This window comes from Typopeltis vanoorti, chromosome 3 (genome assembly GCF_054136105.1).
Source record: "Typopeltis vanoorti isolate ZY-2024b chromosome 3, IOZ_Tvanoo_1.0, whole genome shotgun sequence".
Lineage (NCBI taxonomy): Eukaryota > Metazoa > Arthropoda > Arachnida > Uropygi > Thelyphonidae > Typopeltis > Typopeltis vanoorti.
In genome coordinates this window covers 137,621,650-137,648,377 of record NC_143551.1, presented here as the reverse complement: position 1 = coordinate 137,648,377, position 26,728 = coordinate 137,621,650, and the positions used below count along the sequence as shown (strand labels likewise).

Below are 26,728 nucleotides of genomic sequence, written 5' to 3'. Positions count from 1 at the left end.
TTTCTTTTACTTGCAGCATAATGATAAAATTCCTTTGGATTACCTTTAGTTTGCATGGCTAATTACTTTTCATACTCCGATTTAGCTTTCCTGACGATTCTCGTTACTTTTCTGGCCTGAGCTTTATATATTTCATAACTCCTCTCATTCTTATTCTCATGATATTTTTTCCACATCATCTTCTTCTTATGGATTTCTTGCTTAATAAGGTTGGACATCCATTTCGCTCCCAACCTATTTATTTTTCGAACACTAGGGATACATTCTGCCTGATTTAAGCAAAGATTCCCATGTGTTGCTGACATTTTTCCCATTCAGTAACTGATACCAGGGGACCAAAAATAGTATTCTCCTAAGTTGGTCATAATTTCCAGCTTTGTAGTTTAGCATGTAACCTGTTTTAATCGGAGCATCAATACAATTAGATACTTCCCAAGAAAGTACAGCATGATCATTGTCACCAATTGGTGATACATTCTGTACTTCCCAAGAAAGTACAGCATGATCATTGTCACCAATTGGTGATAAAATAGCCATGTTCTTGACAGAAACCCCTTCTGATGCTATGCAAATCCGACACGCTTTGATCTCGAGTTCCTTCTTTCATTTGCTGCTTGAAAAAGTTGTCTCGCAACCAATTCAATAAATTCCTCTTCTTTCTTATCACGAGATTCCTCTTCTTTCTTATCATGAGATTTCTCTTCTATCCAATCAATGTTTGGGAAATTAAAGTGACCCATAATGATCATTTGTTTTATAACCATAAGGCTAAATTGGTGATGCATTTCTTCGTCTCCTGCAACTGAGCTGCGAGGTCTGTAGTAATACCCTCCATATATTTTATTCTGTTAACCACCATTTCACACCAGTTGTGAAGTGGTGCTTCACATTGTGTTTCTACCCTAATTGGACTTAAGTCATCTGATATCATTAGTAGCACTCCTTCTCCTATCTCTTCTGTCATTTCTAAAAATAGTATACCCATTACACTCGATCCCACTTACCATTTCTGATAGCCAGGTTTCACTAATGCCAACGATCTTAGGCCACATCATATTCAATAAAGCAACGGACTGAACCCCTTTGTTTCTAATGCTCCTGGCATTTGTGTATACACAAAATAAATTATCACCTAGCTTATTCTTATAATTAGATATGCAGTCTATTTGGTCTTGTTCTAGAATTTTCTCTTTTCCCTCCCAAGGCATAAAATGTCTGAACCTGAAGCATATTTTTCCACCCCTTCATGACATACATAACCATCTTTGAAGACATATGTTTATCATATTTGCATACCATAATATTTATTAATATTAACCATTTTTAATTGATAAACTGATTGTTGTATGTAACTTGTATTCCTGTTCTTTAATTTGCTTGTTTCGTCATGCTAGTGGTGGTGTACTGTTATTTTCAAAATGAAATATCTGTACTTTCATTAAAGTTTATTACTGTGGTTATTGTGTAATTTTGTTCTCCTATTTGATATAAATTTATTCATCTAGCTACCCACTGCACTAGCTTTAATTATTCACTTTTCCCATATTTAAATTGCCAACTTCAATGTCTAAGTATAGTAATACTCTCACTTTATGATGCTTTCAATTATGACCAGTGCCCATTTATATGACAGTATTCACTCATATGACACTTTTCAATTATCACAAATGCATATTTATACAAACCTAATTTGCTCATATGGAAGTTTTAGCAACATGATGCCATCCTCAATTATCTGATGCCCAATTTTCTTGAACTGTTTATTTACGACATCCTTGCTCCCTACATCTCTGTGTTTTACTGTGAATTATAAACTGTTTATAACTATTATTTTATTTTATCATTATTAATAATGGAGGATAAAATTCAAAGTAACTGTGCTGTTGATCTAGTGAAAACAAGTATAACTCTGTTACATTACATACTAAAATAAAATTATTAAATTGAGTAGCAATGGTGTGTGTCAAACACTAAGAGAGAGGCCACAGGCTCAACTTACAACAAAGATAAAGTTCTAAGTGAAGTAAAGAATGCTACACTATTTATTACTATTATCTGTAAACATGACAATCTTATTGCTGAAATGGAAAAACTGTTATTGGTGTAGAATAGTTTAGAAATATAGGTGTAGAACTAATTGGAGTGTTTCTTTAAGCCAAGCTGTTGAAAATAATTTTTGTTTGCAAAAATTATTCTAAATATTTTCATTTGTGTCTGACATAAGTAAATGCTGTATTTATGTCGTTTATGCACACATATATAGCTGCTTAAAGACATTATTAATCCATTATATGCATCTAAAAAAAAAAAAAAAATAGCAGTGGTTCATCATACAATGGTGGTCAGGAATCTAACATGTTGTATGCCCATAATATGTCTGTAACTGAAATGGTTACTTCTTTTATATGTTCTTCAGTTAGAATGTAGGTTTTGTTTACCATGTTCCTACATGTTTCACAGTTGAGAGCATGCTTAAAAATGCCATATATGTTATAGCTGTTATTCAAGTTAGTTCTTGCAGTGGTTTCAATCAGGTCACTTTCCTTTATAATGTGATTCATATACAGGGTGTCCCAAAATTCATGCAAGATTTAAATTTAGCGCCATTTGTGCGGTAAAGTGTTGCCAAATGAGAAAAAAAAGACCGTGTGACAGCTGACAGTTCAGGGTTATTAAAAATGGAGCGCTACATGAAAGAACAACGCATTTTCATTGTTGAGCAATATTTTAAAAATAACGAAGGTTTGGCAGCTACAGTTCGCAATTTTCGTACAAAATATGGTCGGAATACTGATTTAACTTCATCAACTGTGAAAAGATTAATTAAAAAATTCAAGGAAACTGGATCAATTAGTGATCTTATACACTCTGGCCATCCTTCAACAAGTCGTTCAACAGAAAACATCGAAGCAGTTCATGAGAGTGTTGCTGAGAGTCCAGGAACATCAATTCGGCACCGTGGTCTTGAATTGGGCATTTCGAGAAGATCTCTACAGCGTATTCTCATGAAAGATTTGCATCTTTATGCTTACAAAGTTCAATTGACTCAAGAACTGGATCAATTAGTGATCTTATACACTCTGGCCATCCTTCAACAAGTCGTTCAACAGAAAACATCGAAGCAGTTCATGAGAGTGTTGCTGAGAGTCCAGGAACATCAATTCGGCACCGTGGTCTTGAATTGGGCATTTCGAGAAGATCTCTACAGCGTATTCTCATGAAAGATTTGCATCTTTATGCTTACAAAGTTCAATTGACTCAAGAACTGAAGCCTACTGACCACACACAGCGAAGAGAGTTCATTGAATGGATTATGGAACAACAACAAGTGGATGCTTATTTTTCGAACAAAATCATCTTCAGCGATGAGGCTCATTTTCATCTTGATGGCTTCATTAATCGACAAAATTATCGCATTTGGGGTTCAGAAAATCCACGAGTGATTGTTGAGAAACAAATGCATCCACAACGTGTCACTGTTTGGTGCGAATTTTGGGCTGGAGGCATCATCAGTCCATTCTTCTTCGAAAATGCGGCTGATGAGGCAATAACAGTTAATGGTGCTTGCTATCGCGACATGATAATCCAGTTTTTTGTGCCTAAATTGCAAGATATGGATGTGGACGACATGTGGTTTCAACAAGACGGTGCCACATGCCATACAGCCCGAGAAACAATTCAATTACTGCATGAGTCATTTCCTGGTCGTATAATTTCCTGTTTTGGTGATCAGAATTGGTCGCCCAGATCATGTGACTTAACGCCGTTGGACTTTTTTCTTTGGGGTTTTTTGAAGTCTAAGGTTTATGCCAACAAGCCCATGACCACCCACGCCTTTCAATGAAATTCAGCCACATTTATCCAAAATGGTCATGGAAAATTTTGACAAAAGAGTGCGTATGTGTCAGCAAAGCCGTGGAGGCCATTTACCCGATATGCTATTCCATGCATAACCCTATACTGTATACTTTATGAATCAATAAGAAATTACAATTTTTAATTAAAAACCTGTGTTTTCTATCAAAATTACTTCTTGCGTGAATTTTGGGACACTCTTTAGATGATGAATGATAACAGATAAACAAACCTTGCCTTACATATGATTTCACATCAAACAATCTTCACTGAATTCTAACAGCTAACCTACAACTTAAGTATAGGCTGTATGTTATACTTTATTATATTCCATTTACACTGTATAATTATAATGTTTTGAATGATTTTATTTGACACCTTATTGAGATGTCATCATCATCAAATTCCTGACATGTACCTCAAGGGGTGTACAGGATATGATAGTACTACATGAAAAACTTACATCACCCCTAACTTCCTATCTACAATTTTCCTCGAAATCAATCTGTTACCTGTCAAGACTCCAGCATTATCAGATTTTATATTTCTGTCTTTTAAGGCACTTTTTACCGTATCAATCCATATCTTCCTCTGGGTCTTTTTTCCTGCCAACTTGGCAGAGAACACTTGCTTTGCTAATCTTTCCTCTCCTATTCTGTTTAATTATTGAGATGTATAAAACTTAAATATTATCCTGTTATATGTGTAATTTCTCAACTATTTGTTATAAATAAAAATTTGCTGCTGATAGCTAGGAATGTGTGTGGAATATTCGGTTTTGCATCAATGTTTGGTTGATTTGGTGTGTTTTTCAGATATTTCATGATGTGACATGTTTTCAAGATATTTGGTCTATTCAGTGTGTTTTTCAAGTACTTGGCTTCACCCAAATCAGTAGAAAGATGTGGTATTTGGCTGGCCGAAGCAGAAAAAGTTTCTGGTACAAGTTTCTAGTCTCAGATTCTGTGTGCAGCAACTCAAACTTAAAATTTGTGGTTCTATAAATTTGACAGTGACATTTTGAGGATTTAACATGCTAAAACCACTAATGCAACATTTCTTCTCATATTAATAGTGGTATTAATAGGTTTTTCATATAACTATAACCTGTAAAATTGCAAGAAATAAATTAATTTGTTTAAATATATGTGTAACTACAAAAATCCATCACCATTTACACAAGTTCAAATGACTGTACCATCTGGACCAGGGGTTGGCAACCTATGACTCGTGTTATGCAGTGACCCACAAAAACATTTGGGGTGACCCACCAAAAGTTTGTATTTGAAAACTAATAATCTAAAAATTTAAAAAATAAATAGATAAAATAATTCCTTTTTGTGTTTTTATTTATGTTACATTTTGCCCTTCCATTATGAATTATGCTTACTATCTCAGGCAACTATTTACTCTCCTTGTTGGTGCGTGCACATACTCCCTGCCATGTGTCATTGTCTAATAATTTATTTAATTTATTGATTTGACTTTTTGTTGGATCCTTGTTGATAACACCTGATACAACAAAACTATGAATAATTCAAAGAATTATTGATAATTATCATCCTTTAACCAAACTACAGTCCGATGGGAAAGAAATTCAATATCCTTCCTTAAAGGAACCTTGGAACAAATAGCAAGGGTTCTTTGTAAATTCAGTCTATATGCTTCCTTTAAACCGGCTTGGAAACCGTCTTCTCTATCAAAAAGGATGCATTACTACCTCTTTCCTTACCATGTGTCTGTCAAGTACCTTGTTTATGTCATCTTTTCTATTTTGGATAGACTGGCTGTTCTATTTTGATTAGAGTTGAAGAATATCAAGACTATATTAAATTTTTGGAATCTCACAAGTCTGGCATTGCTTCTCATACTATTGGCACTAGGTACAGAGTTCTTTGGAACCATACAAAACTGCTTCACTCCAGTAAGTTCAAATTCAGTCATCTCTTCCTTGGAACATGTAAAAACAGTAAGAAATTGTTCAAACCCAAACTGATAAGACTGTATGCCAGTATCAAAGTTTTGGGATGTGATCACTATTAATTGTTCGTAATTTTTTTTAAAATTAATTAATAATTATTTAATTTCATTATATTTTTATATATGTTATCTACACAGCTTACTACAATTGTTCTTTGAACTCTGTAATATCTTATACTTCAACTGCAACTGAGACACAAGCTAATATACACATTATTTATGACTCATCTTTTGAATGTAATTAACAATCTGTCTCCCTGATGATATTGGAACGTTGCATGAAATATATTGGAGTTTTTGAATAAATTCTATATAATTTTTTTATTACATGTGTAAGCCATGAAACTTACTTTAATATGTCTGGTGTACATGTTCCATTAAAGCTATTACTTAGGTATTATACCTGTATCCTTACATTTTTTGATGTGGGAATGGAGGATGTTTCTTGTTACCCTGTAGAGAACTGATCTGTGGTATACCAAGAAAGAAAACCAGGCAAGAAAAAATGGGTGTTGGGAGGATGCATTATCTAATGAATTTGGGTTAGATGATTCCTAACAGCAAACATTAGGAGATTTCTCCCAGCTTAATTAGTGGAATGGGAGAGGGGAAGCCAGTTTGTATTGTGGATGCTGAAGTATCCACTTCAGCCTCATTGCTTAACTATTTGGAGTGTGGATAATCAGGATTCAGAGATAAATAATCAGAGTGTTCATAGTGGTTATCAAAACTTGGAGAGCAATAGACATCAAATGACCGCAACAAAATACAATGAGGCAGCACAGATCAGAGATGAGATAAAGGAATTTTGAGCAGTGCAAATTACATTAAAAAGAGGAAGACTCTTGATTTGGTATTCTCTGACATGGGATATCAGAACTAATAAATGTACAAGTACCACCATTGTGATATGAAAATCACATAAAGTGTAGTATGGGTTGTTTAGATGAACGGTAGTTGTTGAAGCTGCTAGTGTTGATTGTTATTTTTGAAATAGCAGTTCAGATTTAAAGGTCTTTAGGTTGGGAGAATTGAGAGAAGACATCCACTTAGCCTTTAAAGAAATGCAGAGAACTGACCAAGGCTTCTAACCTAATGCCCAATCCTCATCTCGTGCTGCACCCTGTTAGATATCTGCCTGGATACTGAACAAACAAGGATGGGCTGGCAATTTGGGATTTAGCCGACCAAATTGTATTCTAAATTGGCTTAAACCACAAATAAAATGATGGTACATCATGACAGAAATTCATGCTGGCTTTGGCATTGCCTGGTTTAAACAAGGCCACCGTTGTTTTCACCAGGGAACCAGGGTGAACAGTGAAAAGCAGCTAATAGAATAAATCCTGAAACACACCGTAAAATTAACATCACCGGAGTTCAAGATCGGTACTATCAACATAAGAAGCCTGAATGGCAAAGAAATGGAGCTAGCTGAGGAATTGTATAAGTACCAGATTGATATAATAGGGGTGATTGAAACAAAAAAGACAAAAACTGCTGAGATCTTTCTAAGCAATAAATACAAAATGTTATATTCATGCAATAACAATCAGGGAAAAGAAGGAGTAGCTATACTCCTTCTTTTCCCTTATATCACTCTACTTGATATTGCCTGCTATAATCTTCTTGTATAGCAGGCAATATCAAGTAGAGTGATGTGGGCAAATATGAGAACAGGGAACTGGTCAGTGAGACTTATTTGGGCCTATGGTCCCATAGAAGGTTCTACTAAGGTAGAAGTGGAAGAGTTTTTTGAGGCTTTAGAGAAAGCAACTCACACAATGTAAAAGGAAAAATTGGTCCTTGTTGGGAATCTAAATAGCAGAGAAGGAAATGATTGTCAGACATACAAAAATATATTGGGAAAATTTGGAGAAAAGCTAATAATAATAATGGCAAATGCCTGTTGGCATTCTGCTGAGGACATAGACTGGTTATTACTATTACAATGTTCCAACATAAAAATCTGCATAAATTCTCATGGAGTGAAGAGGCAAGGAATTAGAAAAGTCTCATTGACTATGTGATTGTTGATAGGGATGTTTTCTCACTGATGCAGGACACTAGAATGTAGAGTATTTGAAATTGGAATTGATCACCATTTAGTCTTGAACAGGATAAAATTGAATTTCATATTGAAAACAGGGACATGTCAGAAAGTTTTAAAGAGAATAAAAGTTGAACAGCTTTCAGATATGAACTGCAAACTAAAATACATGATCATGATTGAAGAAAAAATGAGAGTTTGAGAACAGGAATCAAACCTTGGAGATTCTGTGGCAAATCCTGAAAAAAACCTGATTGATTCAGCTAGAGAGGCATGTGGTGAGGTTGCCTGTAAGAATAGAAAAATCAAAATTTCATGGTGGAAGTTAAAGAGGTAGTGTAGGAAAAGAAGAAAGTTCCTGGCAAATAAGTCAGCTTGTGCTCTTAGAGAATACAGAGGCAAATGGAAGAAAGCTAAACATTGTGTAAAACTAGTTAAGCAAAAGTCATTGGGGGACTTTGTCAAGAACACAGAAAATAAATATCAAGAAGGTGGCAAGATATTCTGGAGGTTATTGAATAAGCTCAGAAATGGAGGAAAGAGTGCTGTGAAAGGAATTATGGGATAAAGGTGATATGAAAACTGGAGAAAAAGATATCCTTGATGTATACAGTAATTACTAGGAAAAATAATGAAACAAGCAGTGACAGCACATTGGTAAAAAAATACTCAACACGCATGCAATCAGGAATACATATCCATACTTTTTCTACTTCAAGTATGGATATGTATTCCTGATTGCATACCTGTTGAGTGTTTTTTACCACTGTGCTGTCATGTGGAAAGGCAGCAGAAGTAGATGATGTCTGACTAGAAATGCTCAAGTATGGAGGTATGAAAGTCTTGCAGTGGCTGCACTGCAGAGTTCAGAAGGCCTGAACAGAGGGTTGAATTCCAGATGATTGGGGTAGAGCTTTCATAGTACCCATATACCAAAAGAGAAATAAAACTGAATGTGAGAATTGCAGAGATATTTCCCTACTGAGTGGTCCTGGTAAGATTTATGCAAGCATACTTGAGAAACAGTTGAGAAGGACTGTAGAAGGGAAGCTTGGTGAAGAATAAGCTGGATTCAGACCAGATGAGGCTATCAGAATCCGATTTTCACTTTACGAGAAATAGTTGAGAAATCATGGGAATATAACAAAGATCTCTATTGAAGTTTTGTATATCTAGAAAAGGCATATGACAAGGTGCCAAGAGAAAAGCTATTCAAAATGTTGGATGTCAATGGGGCATTATATGAAGCAATACTTAGTCTTTATTTGAGTTGTAAGTAAGCAGTTAGAATTGAAGGAAGTACAGGAAGATATTTTGATATTAAATCTGGTGTCAGACTAGGATGTACATTATCCCATCTATTATTCACTATCTTTATGGATCGCATTATGAAGGAAAGTGGTATTAAATCGAATATCAAAATTGGAGATGTTAATCTCAGCTCTCTACTCTATGCAGATAATATACTTTTAGATAAATCCAGTACAATCTGCAAGATTCCCTGACTAAATTGAATAAATATTGTAATAAATTTGGTATGAAAATCGGCAAAAACAAGACAAAGACAATGAAAATAGGCAGAAATATTGAAAATATCAACTGCAACTTGAATGGTGAACCTATAGAACAAGTAAAACATTTCAGCTACTTAGACACAATTTTTAGTGAAGATGGTAAATTTAAAATGGAAATAGATAAGAGAATCAACAAAGCCGGTGTAGTAGGAATTCATCTGAATAAATTTGCATGGAATAAGAGAGATATTAGTCAAAACACTAAATTAGCTATATACAAGACAGTGTTCAAACCAATTATAACTTATGAATCTGAGAGCTGGGTTAGAAATAAAACGCTTGACCAAAGACTAGAGACCACAGATATGAGAGTCCTGAGAAAGATTAGGGGGCGTGAACATATGGCATCAATGGTAATATTGTTAATAATTGGTATTTATATTGAAGAAATTATTCATAGATATTATATCTTAATATTTAATCTCCTACCATAGAGATGATCTCTGTTTCTAACAATTATTTTTTTTTTTATTTTCGAGTGTACCTATATGTTATTATATGCACAAGGGTTCACTCCAATTGGTGCAATGATCTTAACTCTCTTTCAGAATCCAAATAATCACTGACTCAAGACCAAAATACAAAATAAACACATTTAATAAAACAAAAACAATAAATATACACTTCAAACAGCTTTACATAACTAACTACAAATTAATTGGATCCAAGGCCCTTTAAAAATAAACTTACACTTAAGACTAGACTAAACACTTTGTTTGCACAATCACAAAATGTTCATAGCCAGTTTCTTTCTCTGTCAAGGCCCTTTTCCGAAGATATATGACTCTATTCTTCATTTTTACAGGATCCTTTTTCATCACTCATGTAACACACATTAATTCGTCCAAACTTAATTCTGTCTCTTTTCTTCAGTAGAAATAATAGTCAGATCCGGCGTCCTTGATACAGATGAAACTTCCTAATCAGAGTTTTCTCGAAACTTCTTTTTGAACGTAAATAACAGATTCTTCTTTTATTCACTGAATGCTTATTGACAGGCTTAACTCTTCCAATACAGTTCTACGATTCCCTTTTTCGGAATCTCCTATTAATCTTCCAATTAGCGTTTCCTCCAATATTCCTTTTAAAACGCCTATAGCAATATTTCCCTTTTATTTATCCACATACTAATTCCACATTAAAACTTAATAGTTCCACGATTCCTTTTTCGGAATATACCATTAATTTTCCTCCGACTGTCGCAATAAAACTTAAGTTCCTCTGAATCTCAATATCTGCTGGCCTGTGTTCTAAATTGCTTCCGAACGCTCACTTGTTTACAGGTGTTACTCAGATACCGAACGCGTTCCTTGTCAGCTGTCAATCACACATCAAACTTCTCGACAAGCATGCGCACTCCTTGAAAATGACAAGCGAGAAACTAGGTGTATAATGGCTGACACGGTTGTTTCCGTTAGCGACAAGAGAATGTCTTCATAAAACACAAAACTTAATATATCAAACCATAATAAATTTGTTTAAAGTAACACAACTATTCAAATCCGGTAAGTACATTAAATTTTTAACTGCTTTACATATCACTTTTAACAAAACAATTTCCATAATGGGCACATCGCAAGTGCCGACAATGCGTGTTATGAAAACAAAACTAACAAACAATACGTAAAAATATTCAGAATTTGAATTATGATTATTTTTACAATATCATATTAAAAACCAGGATATTGGGAAAGAAGAACTTGACTGTTAGCAGAACTAATATCAGGTGGTATGATCACTTAAGCAGTATGGGAGAAGAAAGATTAGCAAAACAATTGTTCTCTGCCAGGTTCGCAGGAAAAACACCCTGAGTAGAATCAAGATATAGATGGATTGATACAGTAAAAAGAACACAGAAATATAAGATCTGATAATGTTGGAGTCTTGACAGATAACAGATTGATTTGGAAGAAAATTGTTGATAGGAAGTTTGTAATGATGTGAGTTCTGCATGTGGTATTATCATAATATCCTGTACACCCCTTGAGGGTACATGTCAGGAATTTGATGATGAAGTTGGGATCTATTGTTTATGTTAGTAATGTCAATAAGTGGCGTTAATGATATTTATTTTTTCCTGATCAAGAATTGCTACATCTTTTAATTTATATCCTTTCTTTCATGCTTACACGGTGATCAGAATACATTATGGAAAATTATGGAGACAACTACCTTGTTAGAGCAAAACTTTAGTTTAATATAAACCAAAATGAACACTCGAAGTTTCGACCTTCATATCATGGTCGTCATCTGGAGCATACACATATATACAGAGAAACAAGCTGCACTACAATCTATATGGTTTGCTAAAGGTACTGACCGTTATAAAAATTATTGGCCTGACCTCTGGTGAAAAAAAAAAAAACTTTACTACATCAAAGCTAGTATCATATTATTATTATCTGTTAGGTTACAAAATTAAAATGGACTGGAGAGCAGCATGTTTATATATATATATATATATATATATATATATATATTCCTACAAAAAGAAGGCACGACCATGGGCTCACCACTATCCCCTCCCCCCAATTGCTAACTTTTATATGGAAGCTTTTGAGCAAAGTGCTCTCGATTCCTTTACTCCTTTACCTACAGTGTATCTTAGATATGTTGACAATGTTTTTGTTATCTGGCCACATGGTCGACAAACATTAAACACATTCCTTATCCATCTGAACAAACAACATGAATGCATACAATTTACTATCGAAATTGAAAATCGGAACTCCTTCCCTTTCCTGGATACACTGGTCACACATCTTCCCTCAGGTAGTCTATCCTTCATGGTTTAACTGCAAACTGACATACTGGCCAATATATACATGAAAAGGCAACTCTCATCCATTCACCAAGGACAGATTCTCTCCTTTATCGCATCCAGGAATTTGTGAAGTGCCCTGTTCATATCATCGAGCCTATTACGGACAGCCAGGAAGGACTGTGGACATCCGCCTCGGTGAACACAAAAAATATGTCTGGCAGACCATGCTTTGGATACCCCTGCACACAGGATCAATTGAAAAAAAAAAGTACTGCACAGAAGCTTTTACAAGTCAGAGAGGTTGTTCCTGGAATCAACAGAAGCCCTGAAACATACTCCAAACAACCTCAACAAGTATGACTGTATAAATCTACAACAAGATTTGGGAAACAGTCATCCTAAGACCAAATTAATATCGTTATTTTTATTTTTTTTTATTTTAAAATTTAGATGGCACCTAATTAGGACTTTAGCCTTTGTGTTGCACGCTACAATTACTCATACTAGTCCCACTGTTACACCGGATTGCAGTTGTCTCGCTGCTGTAACAAACTTTGTTTGTTACAGCAGCGGGTGGTCTGAAGATGCTGGATATAATACCAGCGAAATATTGGCGTTTAAGTTAATAAATAGTTATTTTCTTATCAGTTTGTATTCGCCTCTATACTATTAAAATCCAATCAACATTAGTGAAACTGGACGTATAATCCACATACGGAAAAAAATAAAAATAAATAAATAAATAAAAATTAGTGAAGCATGCCTTTCAGATCACGCTCTCAACACCCTATACCAAATTGATTGGAAAAGTACCTGCTGCTCTTTACGTATAAAAACCTGGTGTGAAAGAAAATTTAAAGAAGCCTGTGAAATTCTGATTAACCACCCTAATCTCAACAATAATGATGGCATAAAAATTCCAAGCATTTGGATGTCACACATTCAGCCTACTTAGTATCTAGCATACTTTTTAAGCAATTTTCAGTTTTTATTGGAAACTATTCCATACCAATTGGTTGAAATTTATATAATCACATAATTTATATATATATATAAATAAACATGTTGCTCTCCAGTTCAATTTAATTTTGTAACCTAATAGATAATAATAATAGAACTCTAGCTTTGATGTAGTAAAGTTTTTTTTTTTCCCACCAGAGGTCAGGCCAATAATTGTAACAGTTGATCAGTAGCTTGAGCATACCATGTAGATTGTAGTGCAGCTTGTTTCTCTGTATATATATGTGTATGCTCCAGATGATGACTTGATATGAAGGTCGAAAGGTCAAGTGTTCGTTTTGGTTTATATTAAACTACAGTTTTATAACACGTTAGTTGTCTCTATAATTTTCCATAATGTACTTTTAATTTATACTTATGTGTAGTTTTTTTTATTGTTCTTCCTTTGTGTACTGTACTGTACTTGGATTTGTTGAAGTAAGTGACAGCAGGATCTGGTTGAAAAGCCTTCTGGGACTTTACAACAGTTTTAGACCCATGTACACTGCTTGAAAAGAAGTCAACGGACACCATAGTGTGAACAACAAACAGCTGTGGCATCCACCTTAATAAGATATAGGACCTTCTTTCCCTGTAATGATTGCAGTAATCTTATGGGGCTTACTTTCCACAAGTGTACAATAACGATCACTGGGAATTTTGTACCATTCTTGCTATAGGCATGTAATGAGGTCATGAACTGTTGTAGTGTGGACATCCCTCGACCTCATCCATTGCCCCAGTTTCATTCCACAGATGTTCAGTAGCGTTGAGATTAGGGCGCTGTGCAAGCCAGGCAAGTGTGGTGATGTTCATGCTTACAAACCACACAGTTCAGCAGCAGCCTTATGACTCTGTGCATTGTCTTGCTGAAAGAAATAGTGGTCAGTCTGTAGAAGTGCCACAGAGCATGAAACATTGTATTGTCCAGAATGTTGAGATACATCTTGGAGTTCAGTGTTTGTGGCACCACAAACAGAGGTCTGAGGCCAAACCAGGAAACGCACGGCTATATCATTACCACTGTCACCTCTGAATTTCATAGTTGGCATTGCTCACTCTGGTAAGAGATGTTCACAGGGTATCTACCACACCCATCCATCTGCTCGGTAGAGGGCGTAGCATGAATCGTCTCTCCATAACACAGCTTTCCAAGCTTCCACATCCCCATCCCACTGTACATGTTCTTTGCACTATTGAAGATGATTCTGCATGTTTGTTTGTGAGGCTTTCATGTTACAGTCCTACCATGGAAACCATGTTGTGATCCTCAGCTCTGAATGTTTTTGTGCAGATTCATGTTCCAGTCATTGTCCCCAACTCTGCATTCAATGTGTCGGCAAACGAATGGCAATTTTTACATATCCTTCATAGCACCCTATGGTTGTATTCATTGAAAGTGATAGTTCGTTGATAGCACTTGCAGTTGGCTCCCTGTGGTATCACAGATGTAAAATGGCATCCTGTCACAACACCTCTTTTAAACTTTGTCAGTTCTCTTCTCACAGCCATTTCACCTGGACACAGTTGCATGAATTTGGGAGCAAATTTATCAGCTACAAACATATGACTTGTTACATGGCATAATGCACCGTGTCCCATGGGAGTGTCCGTTTTGTCCTTAGGCTATGGCTAATTTTTTTTTGTTTCTCCATATTTTGTTTAACTTGTTCATTGCTAACCATCCTAGTTTTATTCTGTTCTTGATAGGTTTCTAATTATGTTCTTGATAGGTTTCGTGTAACTGAGACCTTCAGTGATTAATGGTCCAAGACAATTTTTTAGAAATCATTGATTTTAGGTTCTTTAAATTATTGGCTATCAGAACAATATCATCTGCATGTTTGAAATAGGTATGTTTCTTCTATTGACAGTTACTTCCAGGCATTTCACCTAGGATTCTCCAAATCGCTTCTCTGATGGAATTTTAGTTGCTTCAGTATTCCCAAATTTTACTATTTCCTGTCTTTACATAGCACTTTCTGAGTATACTTAGTAAATATGATTTTAATCCTTTTTTTATGCATCATATAGTTTCTACTGAATCAAAGGTTTGTGTATAAAACATAAAAAGAATTTTTGTTTTTCTCGAGTCAGATCTGCTATGTAGAATGATGATTGCATCACTGGTTCTTCTTCTTCTTCCATCTCTGAAACCCATTTGTTCTTCCATTACTTCATACTCTTTCTTTATTCCATTTTGAATGATTCTAATAAATATCTTGTAAGGATGGCTCAGCAAGTTGTCTATAATTATTGCAGTTTCTTTTATATCCTTTTTTTTATTGTACTGGGGCAATTTTTACTGATTCTCCAGTCACCAGGAATATTTTTCTATTCCTGGGACTACACAATACCTGAACTATTTATACAATTTGATATTTTTCTAATATCAAATTGTATAAATAGTTCAGGTATTGTGTAGTCCCTTCTCCACCTCCTTCCTCTTATAGTTCTTTTGGGATCTGTCTGGTCCAGGCGCCTTTTAATTCATTTGATTTTATTGCCATGATAATGTCTTCTCCTAGAATTTTTGGTTTGGTTTCTGTTTGATCTATTTTGTGTAGTATAATGAGCCTGATGGTCAATACTCTTATTTTTGAATAATTGCAAAAAGTGTTTTGTCCAGATGTTTGTTTCATAGTTCTCGTGACTTTTTTTCAAATGCATTTTTACATTCTTCTGCTTTTTCATTCAGCCATGGATCTTTCTTTCTCTGCATTTTCCATCTGCTTGTTTCTTGAGTAAATTATAAGTGATTCAATTTTCATGTTTTTTTTTTTTGTTTTTTTTTTTTTACTGATAACTTGATTTTCATCTCTCTCTCTCTCTCTCTCTCTCTCTCTCTCTCTCTGCTAGTTCCAAAATATCTCCTGTCATCCATTCATTGTTACTCCTTTTGGAGTAACTCAAGAACCTTGCTTCCATGTCCAATGATTCTTCTTTACTTCAATTCCAGCAATTTCTCATGTCTTCTCTTTTTTTATTTTTCCAAGTTTCCTTGTAATCAATTTTTGATATTTGATGTTTATGCTGGGTTTTTAAGTGTCTCAATTTCTATCATTTTTGCTTTGGGAACTATTTTTTTATTGGCAAATTTCATGTTTATTTTGGCTTGAGTTCATTGTCTGTTTCCTATTTTCTTGAGGGTTTTACATTTTGAATTTGAGCTTTTCCATCTTTTGTTAATTAATATATAGTCTGTGCAGTTCTTGATTTGTCTATTGGGTGAGGCCCAGATGTATTTATTGGCTTTCACTATGATGAAACATTGTATTGCTGATAATTAAGCCATTTAATTTGCAGAAATTTGGTGGTTCCTATTCCATATTTTCCCATAATATCTGCATAAGAATCTGAAAATGGTTAAACTTTTGCATTAAAGTCTGCAGACTTTATTCATGAGACTGGTCTGGTACATAAACTTGAATAATTTTAATGTAAAGATTTTTTTTACTTTAAATCTGATGGATAGAATTCTTGAAGAGATGGGTCTTATATCTGTGATGGCATTGGAGATGTTTTCTGATTATAATTGCAACTCTTCTTTTAGAGTTATACATTCTTCCTTTATGGGTCTTATATCAGTGATGGCATTGGAGATGTTTTTTGATTATAATTGCAGCTCTTCTTTTAGTTATACATCCATTGCGAAATTATGATCACATTCCATCTAAAGCATTTTATAGGTATTATTTCTGGGAAAATTCCCATGCTACTCCTCTAAAAATAAACTGCAGGAATACCTCGATTATAGCGGTTTGTAATTTGATACCAAAATATCAATTATTATGCTCCAAATTCGAATTATCGCAGCCATGAGATGTAGCCCACTACATATGCAACCAGTTCAAGTCACCACTCTCCAGGTATCACTCTCTTGTTTTTATCTGACGGCGCGTGCTCACCACTCACGAGTAACTGTCTGCCTTTGTCTGAAGTACATGTAGATATTTTTTCTCTTCTTATTTACCCCTATAATGAATGCTAAAAGAAACAAGGATGATATCAAGTCTGCAGCTATCAAGAAGAAACGTAGAGTGATCAGCTTAGAAGATAAGTTGCATATGATAAATAAGTATAAAGCAGGCATAACCAAAGCCAAAACTGTTTGCCATATTTTAGACCACGCTGCAAACTATAAGCAACTAGGACAAAATGCATCGACCTCGTCTGGGTCCCAAACTATGAGAAACAGAAGCCGTCTTGTGATTGAAATGGAAACGCTGTTGTCAGTGTGGTTAGAAGATTGTAATGAAAAGAGAATTCCTCTTAGTCAAATGACTATAAAAACAAAAGTATCGAATTTATTTGAAACTTTAAAAGAAAATAATTAGAAAGCGAAAATGATTCACCGTCAGTAGTGGAAGAAACTTTCTCTGCAAGTTTAGAGTGGTTTGATTGGTTCAAAAAGCGATCAAGCAGTCATAGTGTTTGTGTACAAGGTGAAATTGCAAGTGGCGATGAAAAAGCAGCAGCTAGTTTTCCTGGTGAATTGTAACAGATCATCGAAGAAGGAAATTATACTGATGATCAGATATTTAATGCTAATGAAATAGGCTTATTATGGAAAAAAATGCCCACTAAAACATTTTTAGCAAAAAATGAAAAATCGCAGCCTAGCTACAAGGTTTCGAAGGAGCATGTAACACTTTTACTATGTGGCAATGATTCTGGAGATTACAAGATGAAGCCTCTCTTTATTTATCATTCACAAAATCCTCTCCTGCTTAAAAGTTTAGATAAAAATTTTCTCGCTGTTCATTGGAGATTCAATAGAAAAGCTTGGATGACAAAAACTATTTTTGAGGATTGGGTTAAAAACTGTTTTTGTCCTGAAGCTGAAAGGTACTGCAAGTCATTAAATCTTGTTGATATTAGATAATGCACCTAGTCATCCAACAGCACTGAATGATTTGTGTGAAAATGTAAAAGTTATTTATTTACCACCTAATACCACTTCCATCATCCAGCCAATGGATCAATGTGTAATCGCATCCTTTAAGGCATATTACCTACGAAGAACTTTTTCACAAGCAATAGAAAAGACTACAGGAGATGAAGCTATGACTTTGACAAAATTCGAAGGCATTCAATATCAAAAATTGCATTGAGAGTGGTGTGGCAAAAGATTATTCCTCATTGTGCAAGTGATTTTAAAGGATTTGAAAATGAAGTAACCCATGTTATCAATGACATGACTAAGCTTGGCTTCAATCTAGGACTAAAAGAAATTGAAAAAGGTGATGTTCAGGACCTGCTTCAGTCACATGATAAGGAGCTGAATGATGAAGACCTAATTAACCTTGAGAGAGAACGTGCTTACGATGCTCAGATTGATGATAATGACAAACAAATTGACTTGGCACCGAAGGAATTTACCCTCAAAGAAATGGACGAAATGTTTAGAATTGCTGAAAATTTTAAAGAAAAAAATCTTGAACGGTGATCAATGAAATTTTGTGAGGAAATTGAAAATTCCATTCGTTGCTATCGAGTTTTATATGAAGAAAAAAGAAAGAAAAAATTCCACCAGACAACTCTACACCAATTTTTATCCAAGAAAGAAGAATTGTATGTACTGTATATACTCCTTATATATAAATAAAGATTAAAGAATAATCTAATTTTTCTCAATCAACCTTCATTTTTTACTTAGCAAGTTTAACACATTTCCTTTTTTACTTCATATATAAAATTTAATTAATATATTTGAAAAATCCTTAGCAATTATCACCCATTTTACACACATTATTTATCTCGATTATTACGGTATTTTTCATGGCAACAATAACCGCGATAATCAAAGTATTCCTGTATTATTTTAATGGCTAATAAAGCCTACTTTGGTTTAGGAGTGTCCCTTTTTTTTTTTTTTTTTGCAATGTCATTGTCTCTTTACCCAAAATTCTAGGGCATTACTGTGAAGTGTTATAAATTTAATATATGAAGAATAAAAATATGAGAAATTTTGGACACACCTTGTTGGATGTTGTTTTCTGTCTCCTTATTCCGGCGATGTGTCTTCATATGCTGTTAAACTGTTGGGGGAAGTGGGAGTAAAGTAATGTGGGGAAATTATTTGAAAATACCCAGGTTTTTAATTATGTATAATATTATTATTAAAGGTTGGAGAGTGTTTTGGGAGGGGGGTGAGAGAAAGATCTGAAGATAGAAATTATTTTTTGGGGGAAGAGGAAGGATTTAAGGGAAAAAGTTGGGTGGAAGTGACGGGGTGTGAGCCGTTTCGACAAACCGTCGTCTTTGGAAATCGTGGGGTAAGTGGATGCTATGTCATGACGGTTATGTGTTTCTGTCTTTGGTGTACTTGTGTTGTCTCCTATTGGTCAGAGTTGTGACCTGATTTTTAGGTTGTGGAGCTTCCATCTCTCAGAAATTATGTAGGGTTGGTGAACGTATATTGAGTTTTCGTTAACGGTGGATGCTTATTGAGTTGAGAAAATTTCCACCGACCCTACATAATCTCCAAGAGTTGGAGTTCTTGAAGATTACCCATTCCAGCATGAAGGCACATCGCCGGAATGGGTAAAAAGCCAATGACATTGTAAAAAAAAAAGGGGCACCCCTAAACGAAAGTAGGCTATATTAGCCATTAAAATAATAATAAAGCATTTTAGCTCATCTTCAAGTAGTCTCAACCTACTAATTTTATGCACTATTCTGATATTTACAGTTGAGATATGAAATGTCTTCTTGAGGACCATATAGTCAATTTTTCACCTGTCCCCTGTGGTTCCCGGCTGGGCACAAAATGCAGTATCATTGTCATTAAGCTTCAATATCAAATACACGAAACTGTTTGGCAAAATACTGTAACCATTTTGCCAATCCTTTGTTTCAGTTTCAGCGATAACCAGTACTTGGCTAGGATTGTCAGCCATTGATTGGGCTATTCCAGTTCATCCATCCTTCTGTCATTGATACAGTTGTTCATCCACCTCTCAAAGGTTACTCTTCAGTTGCTACCATGTAAAGAGCATTCTCTAACCATTCTAGAGCTAGTACTTATATGGTGGCACTGACTTGCCATGCCATAGTGGTTCCGCAAGATGATGTGAGGTTTTTGTTGACAGAGTTGCTAGCCTTGCTCCTCTACATCATGTTAGCAACTACTATTATTGATCCACAACTAATTTTTCATCGGTATTACTTCTTCTGAGGTAACCTCCATATCTGGTAGTCATTCCCCTATCCACCACCTGGGAATTCATTCAGGAGCAATCAGCTTTGCTGCAGTAGTAATAATAATAAGAAGAAGAAGATTGGTGGACAACATTAATAAGAATGACATTGATAGTGCTTTAGTTCCATTTTACTCTGAGAGCTTGGCTAATACATAATTTGTTTCATTACCGCTATTTAGGTCAATTCATAATGTCCAGGTCTTGAGAGTGAGGCAAATTTGCTTATTTACATGCAATATTTGATTGTAACCATTTTCTGTATATGCTGATTGCATTTCCCCCCTAAGATAAAAAAAAATAAAAAAAGTTTGTTATTTTGTTCTGCTTTAACAATAGACTATAATTATATGATAAAAGGACTAGAAATATAAAAATATATTGCATTCAATTAATCTATATCGTTATTTAAAATTACAGCTATTCTGCATGCTGTTGGCAGTTATGCATTTCATACTACTTAGTAGTACTTGTTCTGATATGCAGCAACAAACATTGAATTAATTTATTAAGGGTTCTCCTGAGTGTGATGGATTATCACACCTCTTAATGGAGATAACTGATGGCTAACACTTATCCATGTTTCTCCAGCTGTCATGTGCTTCACATCTACCTTTTTGTGGACATGGAAACTTCATGGCTGGTAGGGAAGTTTGAAAAAAGAAAGGAAAAAAAAATAGAACCACTTTACTTTGTACTCCTGAATAGGAGTGGTTCTGGATTCCTGTAGTATCTGGTATGCCTTTGAAGGGCATTCCAGGAGAGTACAAAAACCAGAGATCTTGCTTTCTGGAGACCAAGTATGACAACAACCACTTCATGCCCTCAGTAAGCAAGGTGTTGCATTTCATTGACAGTTGTGTACCACCTAAAATAGATGGATACATTTATGTTGGTAATATTTATTGAATTCACTGGAGTGCCATTTTCTCAAACTTTCCTGCATTTGTTCTCAAACTGCAAGAAAGTTTTTGTTTGCTTGGCTAGGAGAATCTGTGTTATTGCATTAATAGGCAGTTACTGTTCCTTGAGTGCAGAGGTGGCTATTAAGATATATAATAATACTGATAAGAAAAAAAGTAACTGACAAAGTAGACCTTCCTGAAATGTTTTGCCCTGTAGTTTATCACTAATTTTGTTCTCTGTCTTTAGTTTAATTATGATATCATACATTATATAATTTGATGATAAGTATGTGATTAATTATTATTATTTGTTTGCCCTTATAGGGAGGAGAGGAAAAAAAATAAAGCAGAAATGACTGGAACAAGGTCAAAGCGGCATCCTATTGCTTCTATGTCGAAAGCTTACGGCAGGATTAGCAGAATGAATCTTGCTAGTGTAGAACCGTGGAAAGGTATAGCAAAAGAACGTAGTGACAGTGAAGAGACTGAAATTTATGACGTTAAAGAAGAAATTAAGAAGAAAAAGAAAGCAAAAAAGTGTGCTCGCAAACGATTGAAAATGGATTCTAATATTGCCTCTTGTTCTACCAAAGGTAATAAAGTTAAAGTGAAAAAGAAGAAACCACTTGTAAGTAGAAGTGATTCTGAAGCAGTAGCACTAAGTGGAAATATGGTAAATCTCTTGGAATCTGTTAAACAGGAATCGCCACCTTTATCTGTATTGCAAGGTAGTACAGTGCGTGACAGCCCTCCTCATTTAAAACCATTCTGGGATGCTGAAACTGAGTCACCAAGGAGTAACACAAGTACCAATAATATTAATTTTGGTAAAAACCATAAAGGAGTGACTAAGTTTCATGTGAAAATTCCAAAAGATTCGACTATGGTTGCAAAGGTTGCTAATAATGATCCATTAGCAAAATCACAGGAGCTGAAAACTAAAATGGAATATTTTCAAAGGCTAGCTGAAACTCGTAAAGCAATGATATCGAGTAATAACAAACAACCAGAGAATAAAGAATTGAAAGAAAGTCAGTACTTAAAAATGAAATCTGAAACTGAGATTAAGAAAAATAATGGTTCATCAAATGGTATCCCACCTGTAAAGTTAGGATCCTTTGATAAATCATTTTTTTATCATTGTGATGATGCAATTCCACCACCTGGTATTACACCTTTGACTGAAACTGTTAAGAAGTTAGAACAAAGATTATATGGTGTGACACCATCAAATCTTCACTTTTCACATTCTTTATGGCAGTCTCCTAAAAAGTGTGAATCGTCTCCCCTTTGTTTATCTGTAAAATGTAGTAGCTGTAAAACTACCAATGTCCCAACATCTTCAACTTTTACAGAGTTACTCACCAGTGTTCCAAGAACAAAAAACACTTCCATTTGTGTTATTAATAATGCTCCAAACCTTGTGAATTCATTTTCTTTTCAAAACAGAAGTGTAAGCAACTTTGCTCAGAATTCTTGCAATAAAGCCATAAATTTTTCTGATCATTCAAGCTTTTTGAAAACTGTAAAGCTGCCACAAAATAGTTTATGTTCACCTTGTGTTCCGCATTCATGTGAGCAAAATAGACTTCTGTGCAACTCAGAAAGTGCTGTAACCATTTCTTGTGCAACACCACAAAAATCAACAATTTCTTCATATACCACGTGGTCTCCTTTGTTAAATTCACCAGTTTCAGCTTTAAACAAAATATCAAAAAAGAAACCAAAAAAAAAGACAGTTTATCAGCCACAGGCACTACTTAACCTTTCAAGTGAAAATATTGAATTAGTTCATGATCATTATGAGGTTGTCTCCAAGAATCGTGGAGGCATTTCAAAATCAGACATTCCACCTTTACCTCAGTCATTCTCTAGGTTAATTGTAAATAAAAATATTGGTCCCAGCATTCAGAATTTTGGTGCTGATCATCCCTTGAATAGAGATAAAGATACATCACTGTCATCTTTTGCTGATAGAAATGAAACCTCTGGTCAAGATACTGAATTGCCATGTATTGATAATCTTCATTTTCAGGTAAACTGAGTTTTATTTATTTTTTTTTTTTTTTAATATTTATTTTCAGATGTTCTAAAATACATTTTAAATTAATATTGTCTTTATTAGCTTTATATTTACTTAGTTGATAGACATTTTTATTAAGCTTTACTATTATATTTCTTTAATTATCTTGTTATATAGAAATTTGATATCTTAGAATTTATAAATTTTAAGTGAGGTTATTGGAAAATGTAATTTATTAATAAGTAATATATAGTTCCCAAACTTTTACAACTTGTGCCCCATTTTCTTTATAATAAAAATTAAATAAATGATTGCTTATATAAAAAATATTTTCTGTATTCATCAAATTTTTGCTCAGCATGTTGATATATCTGGTGTGATCGACTTAAAATATTACAGGCATGCGTAAAAAGGATTAGCAATGTGAATATAGTACCACAAGTTGTAGTAGAAAGCAGCATGGTTTAATTACAAGTAGTTGTGAAAGGTGAAATAATTAGTTGGTAAAAGGTGTGTGTGTATATGTAAAACATTGATAAATACTACTTCCTATAGTGGGAATAAACATGGACCATCTGAATTGTTTAGATTAGGACAATGCAGTGATGCTTTACAACTTTCTTTATAATCTTTTTATAAGAAACTGGCTCTTACTTTTTCTAGTTAATCTTATGTGTATCGGCAAAAATATGCTCTGCAAGCCTAGACTGTTCAAGTTTTTAAGCTGATGCATTTATGTTATTCATGCTAAACAGCCAGAGATCTCCTATATGGGGGAAAGTAAGATCAATCACATGCAAACTGATAAACATTAGGGAATGCCAGTGAAAGAAGCTTATTTATGTGTATCAGTGTATCTTTGCCAAAAACCCAGAAACAAAGAAATCTGAACAGAATGGAATTTAACTCTGAAAATCAAGATTCTGAGCAAAAGCTCTTAATGGTGTACTCATCGATTCCTCATACAGGAGATGATCATGTAATTAAACACTCTATTTGAGTAGTTGAAGATGGAATAGGTTTATATTTGTTTATTGAGTTGTGTTAATGAAAGCATCACTAAAAAATAGAAAGGTTGATTTTGTGTAACTGTGGAGTAAAGAGAGCAAACCTGATGGATAAGTTCCTATAGTCTTTCGGAAGTTTGATGGTATTAAATGATTGATATTTTACTGGATTTCAAACCAGCATCTTCAGAGCACAACCTACACAATACATGCATAACAGATTAATATTGGAAATGCTTCAAATTGTCAAGAACAAAAGGACTAAATTTCTAATTTGGTGCCCTCTGATGTTGGATAAAAAGAACTTTGCACTTGTAAGATTGGAGTTGATCTTAAAATGACTCTCTCCTAAGTATTTTTCCCCTTCTTTTTATCCAGTGGCTCTGCACTTCGCAACCGTATGCCTGGGGAAGGAGTGTCCTAGGTTCGATTCCTGTCGGAGACGTGAGGAGCTGAAGGATTTTCTCAGCCATAGCCAAGTTAGCCGGTCTTGGGCGGTGACAGTAGGGTTTTTCTCCCCAGTTTATCTGGGGTTTTTCATCCCGCAAAGCAGGCAAACTGGCCTTGAGAACTCAACACCACTGTGGACATAGGATACACTGGGGCATAGGGCTTGACCACCTTATCCTGTGAATGGTTTAGGTCTGATGATTAATAAAAAAAAAAAAAAAAAACCCTAGACTGCAAGGTAAAAGAGAGAAAAATGAGATGAGATAAAGCAAAATTCATATTTTGAATTTTACTGATTGGTGAGTTCCCAAATTTCTGTTTTTTTTCCTTAGAAATACAAAAGGAAACTAGGATAAATTATTGCGCAATGAATTGTCCACAAAGAATTGTGTGGACATGCTACCTAGGCATCAATGTAAATTGGCTGTACTTAATTTATATTACCATGTCAATTTACATCTCCTTAAAAGACAGCCTTCCCAACTTACTTTAGTAATTATCATAAAACCACATACAATACAGAAAAATTAATTAATTCTGATAAAAATACAAACATTGGGGAAATTAGCTTGGAAGATGTTCACACTGCTTGCTTTCCATTACACCTCTGTTGTAAGTTTGATCACATTTAATCCCAGAATACTCTGAAATATAAATTTCTAATAAATTTAATGAGTTTCCAGTTGGGTTGGCTGAGTGGTTAATGCACCTGCTCTCTTATCTGCTCTGATGATGATGGTACTTCTTTCTTTCTGTAACTTTCTGAGAGCAGTGAGTTGGCCGGAAGATAAATTACTTTTTGGATACAACAAAAAGTAATGATGCACCATGCTACAAACTGTCAAAGCACCTGGCTAACTGTCTTACCCTCTCACTGGACTTACCACATCCTATATAAAAAAACTCTACCCATTTTAAAACCTTGATTGAAAATCTAACTTTAAATAATACAGATATATCACCTCGCTGTTTACCAATATTCCCTTAAATTCTTAGTACCAAGACATCTTAGTACTCTGAAAATCGTTTTTTTCTTCTGATAGCTTAGATCTCTTTTCCTTTGCAATCAATTCTGGTTATTTTTCTTGGAAGAACAAAATTTACAAACAGATATAGGGAACCACTATGTGTTCCTCCTCAGCACCTCTTGCCAATTTTTACATGGAAAATTTTGAAAAATGAGCCATAGACTTGGCCCCACTCACAAACCTTCTATCTGGCTAAGATATGTAGATGATGTATTCTCTATTTGGCCTCATGGCCCATACACATGAGACTCCTTCCTCAGTCATCTCAATAGCCTACATCCAAGAATCCAGTTTTGATGGAAAAGGAAAATAACAATAGTTGACCCTTCCTAGACACCTTAGTAACATACCTTCCCAATGTTAACCTTTCCTTCACTGTATATAGAAAACCCACTTACACAGGCAGATACATTCAAAAACTCTCCCACCACCACCACCACCTCTCTCAACAATATGACGTTATTAAAACTCTAACCAATAGAGCCCACAATCTTTGTTCCAGTGGAACCTCCCTTTTAACTGAACTCAACCACATATACAACACCTTCCTTTCCAATGGCTATAGTGATTACAGCATTAAAAAAATGATCAGCTCCTCTCCCCCATTCCCTGGCCATCTCTTCAGAAGGATTTCAGAAATGCCATCACCATTCCCTACATCCATGGCACATCAGAAAAAATATCTGGGTTTTTAAAGTAAAACTTCTACACAGCTTTTAAGTCCCACCATAAACTTGCTACCCTATTCCTGTAAGCTGACTTACTTTAGACAGACAGGTAGCTCAGCAACCATTCTACCAAAGATCAGCTCCCTCTTTCAATGCCTGGAGTATATAAAGTACCCTATTCCTGTGAGCAGGCTTACTTCAGACAGGCAGGTAGATCAGCAAC

At 34.8% G+C, this 26,728-nt stretch overlaps 1 protein-coding gene across 4 annotated transcripts in view; it reads left to right on the top strand.

Annotated features, from left to right (window-relative positions):
- The window catches only part of LOC150108594 (lysine-specific demethylase 4C-like), a 366,824-nt gene that overhangs the window by 149,661 nt on the left and 190,435 nt on the right, over nt 1–26,728 (top strand). For all 4 annotated transcript variants that reach the window (XM_090390884.1, XM_090390883.1, XM_090390881.1 and 1 more), the window contains exon 9: nt 21,654–23,364. In XM_090390884.1, the coding sequence (XP_090247010.1) occupies nt 21,654–23,364 (1,711 nt within the window). The remainder of the gene's footprint in view (nt 1–21,653; nt 23,365–26,728) is intronic.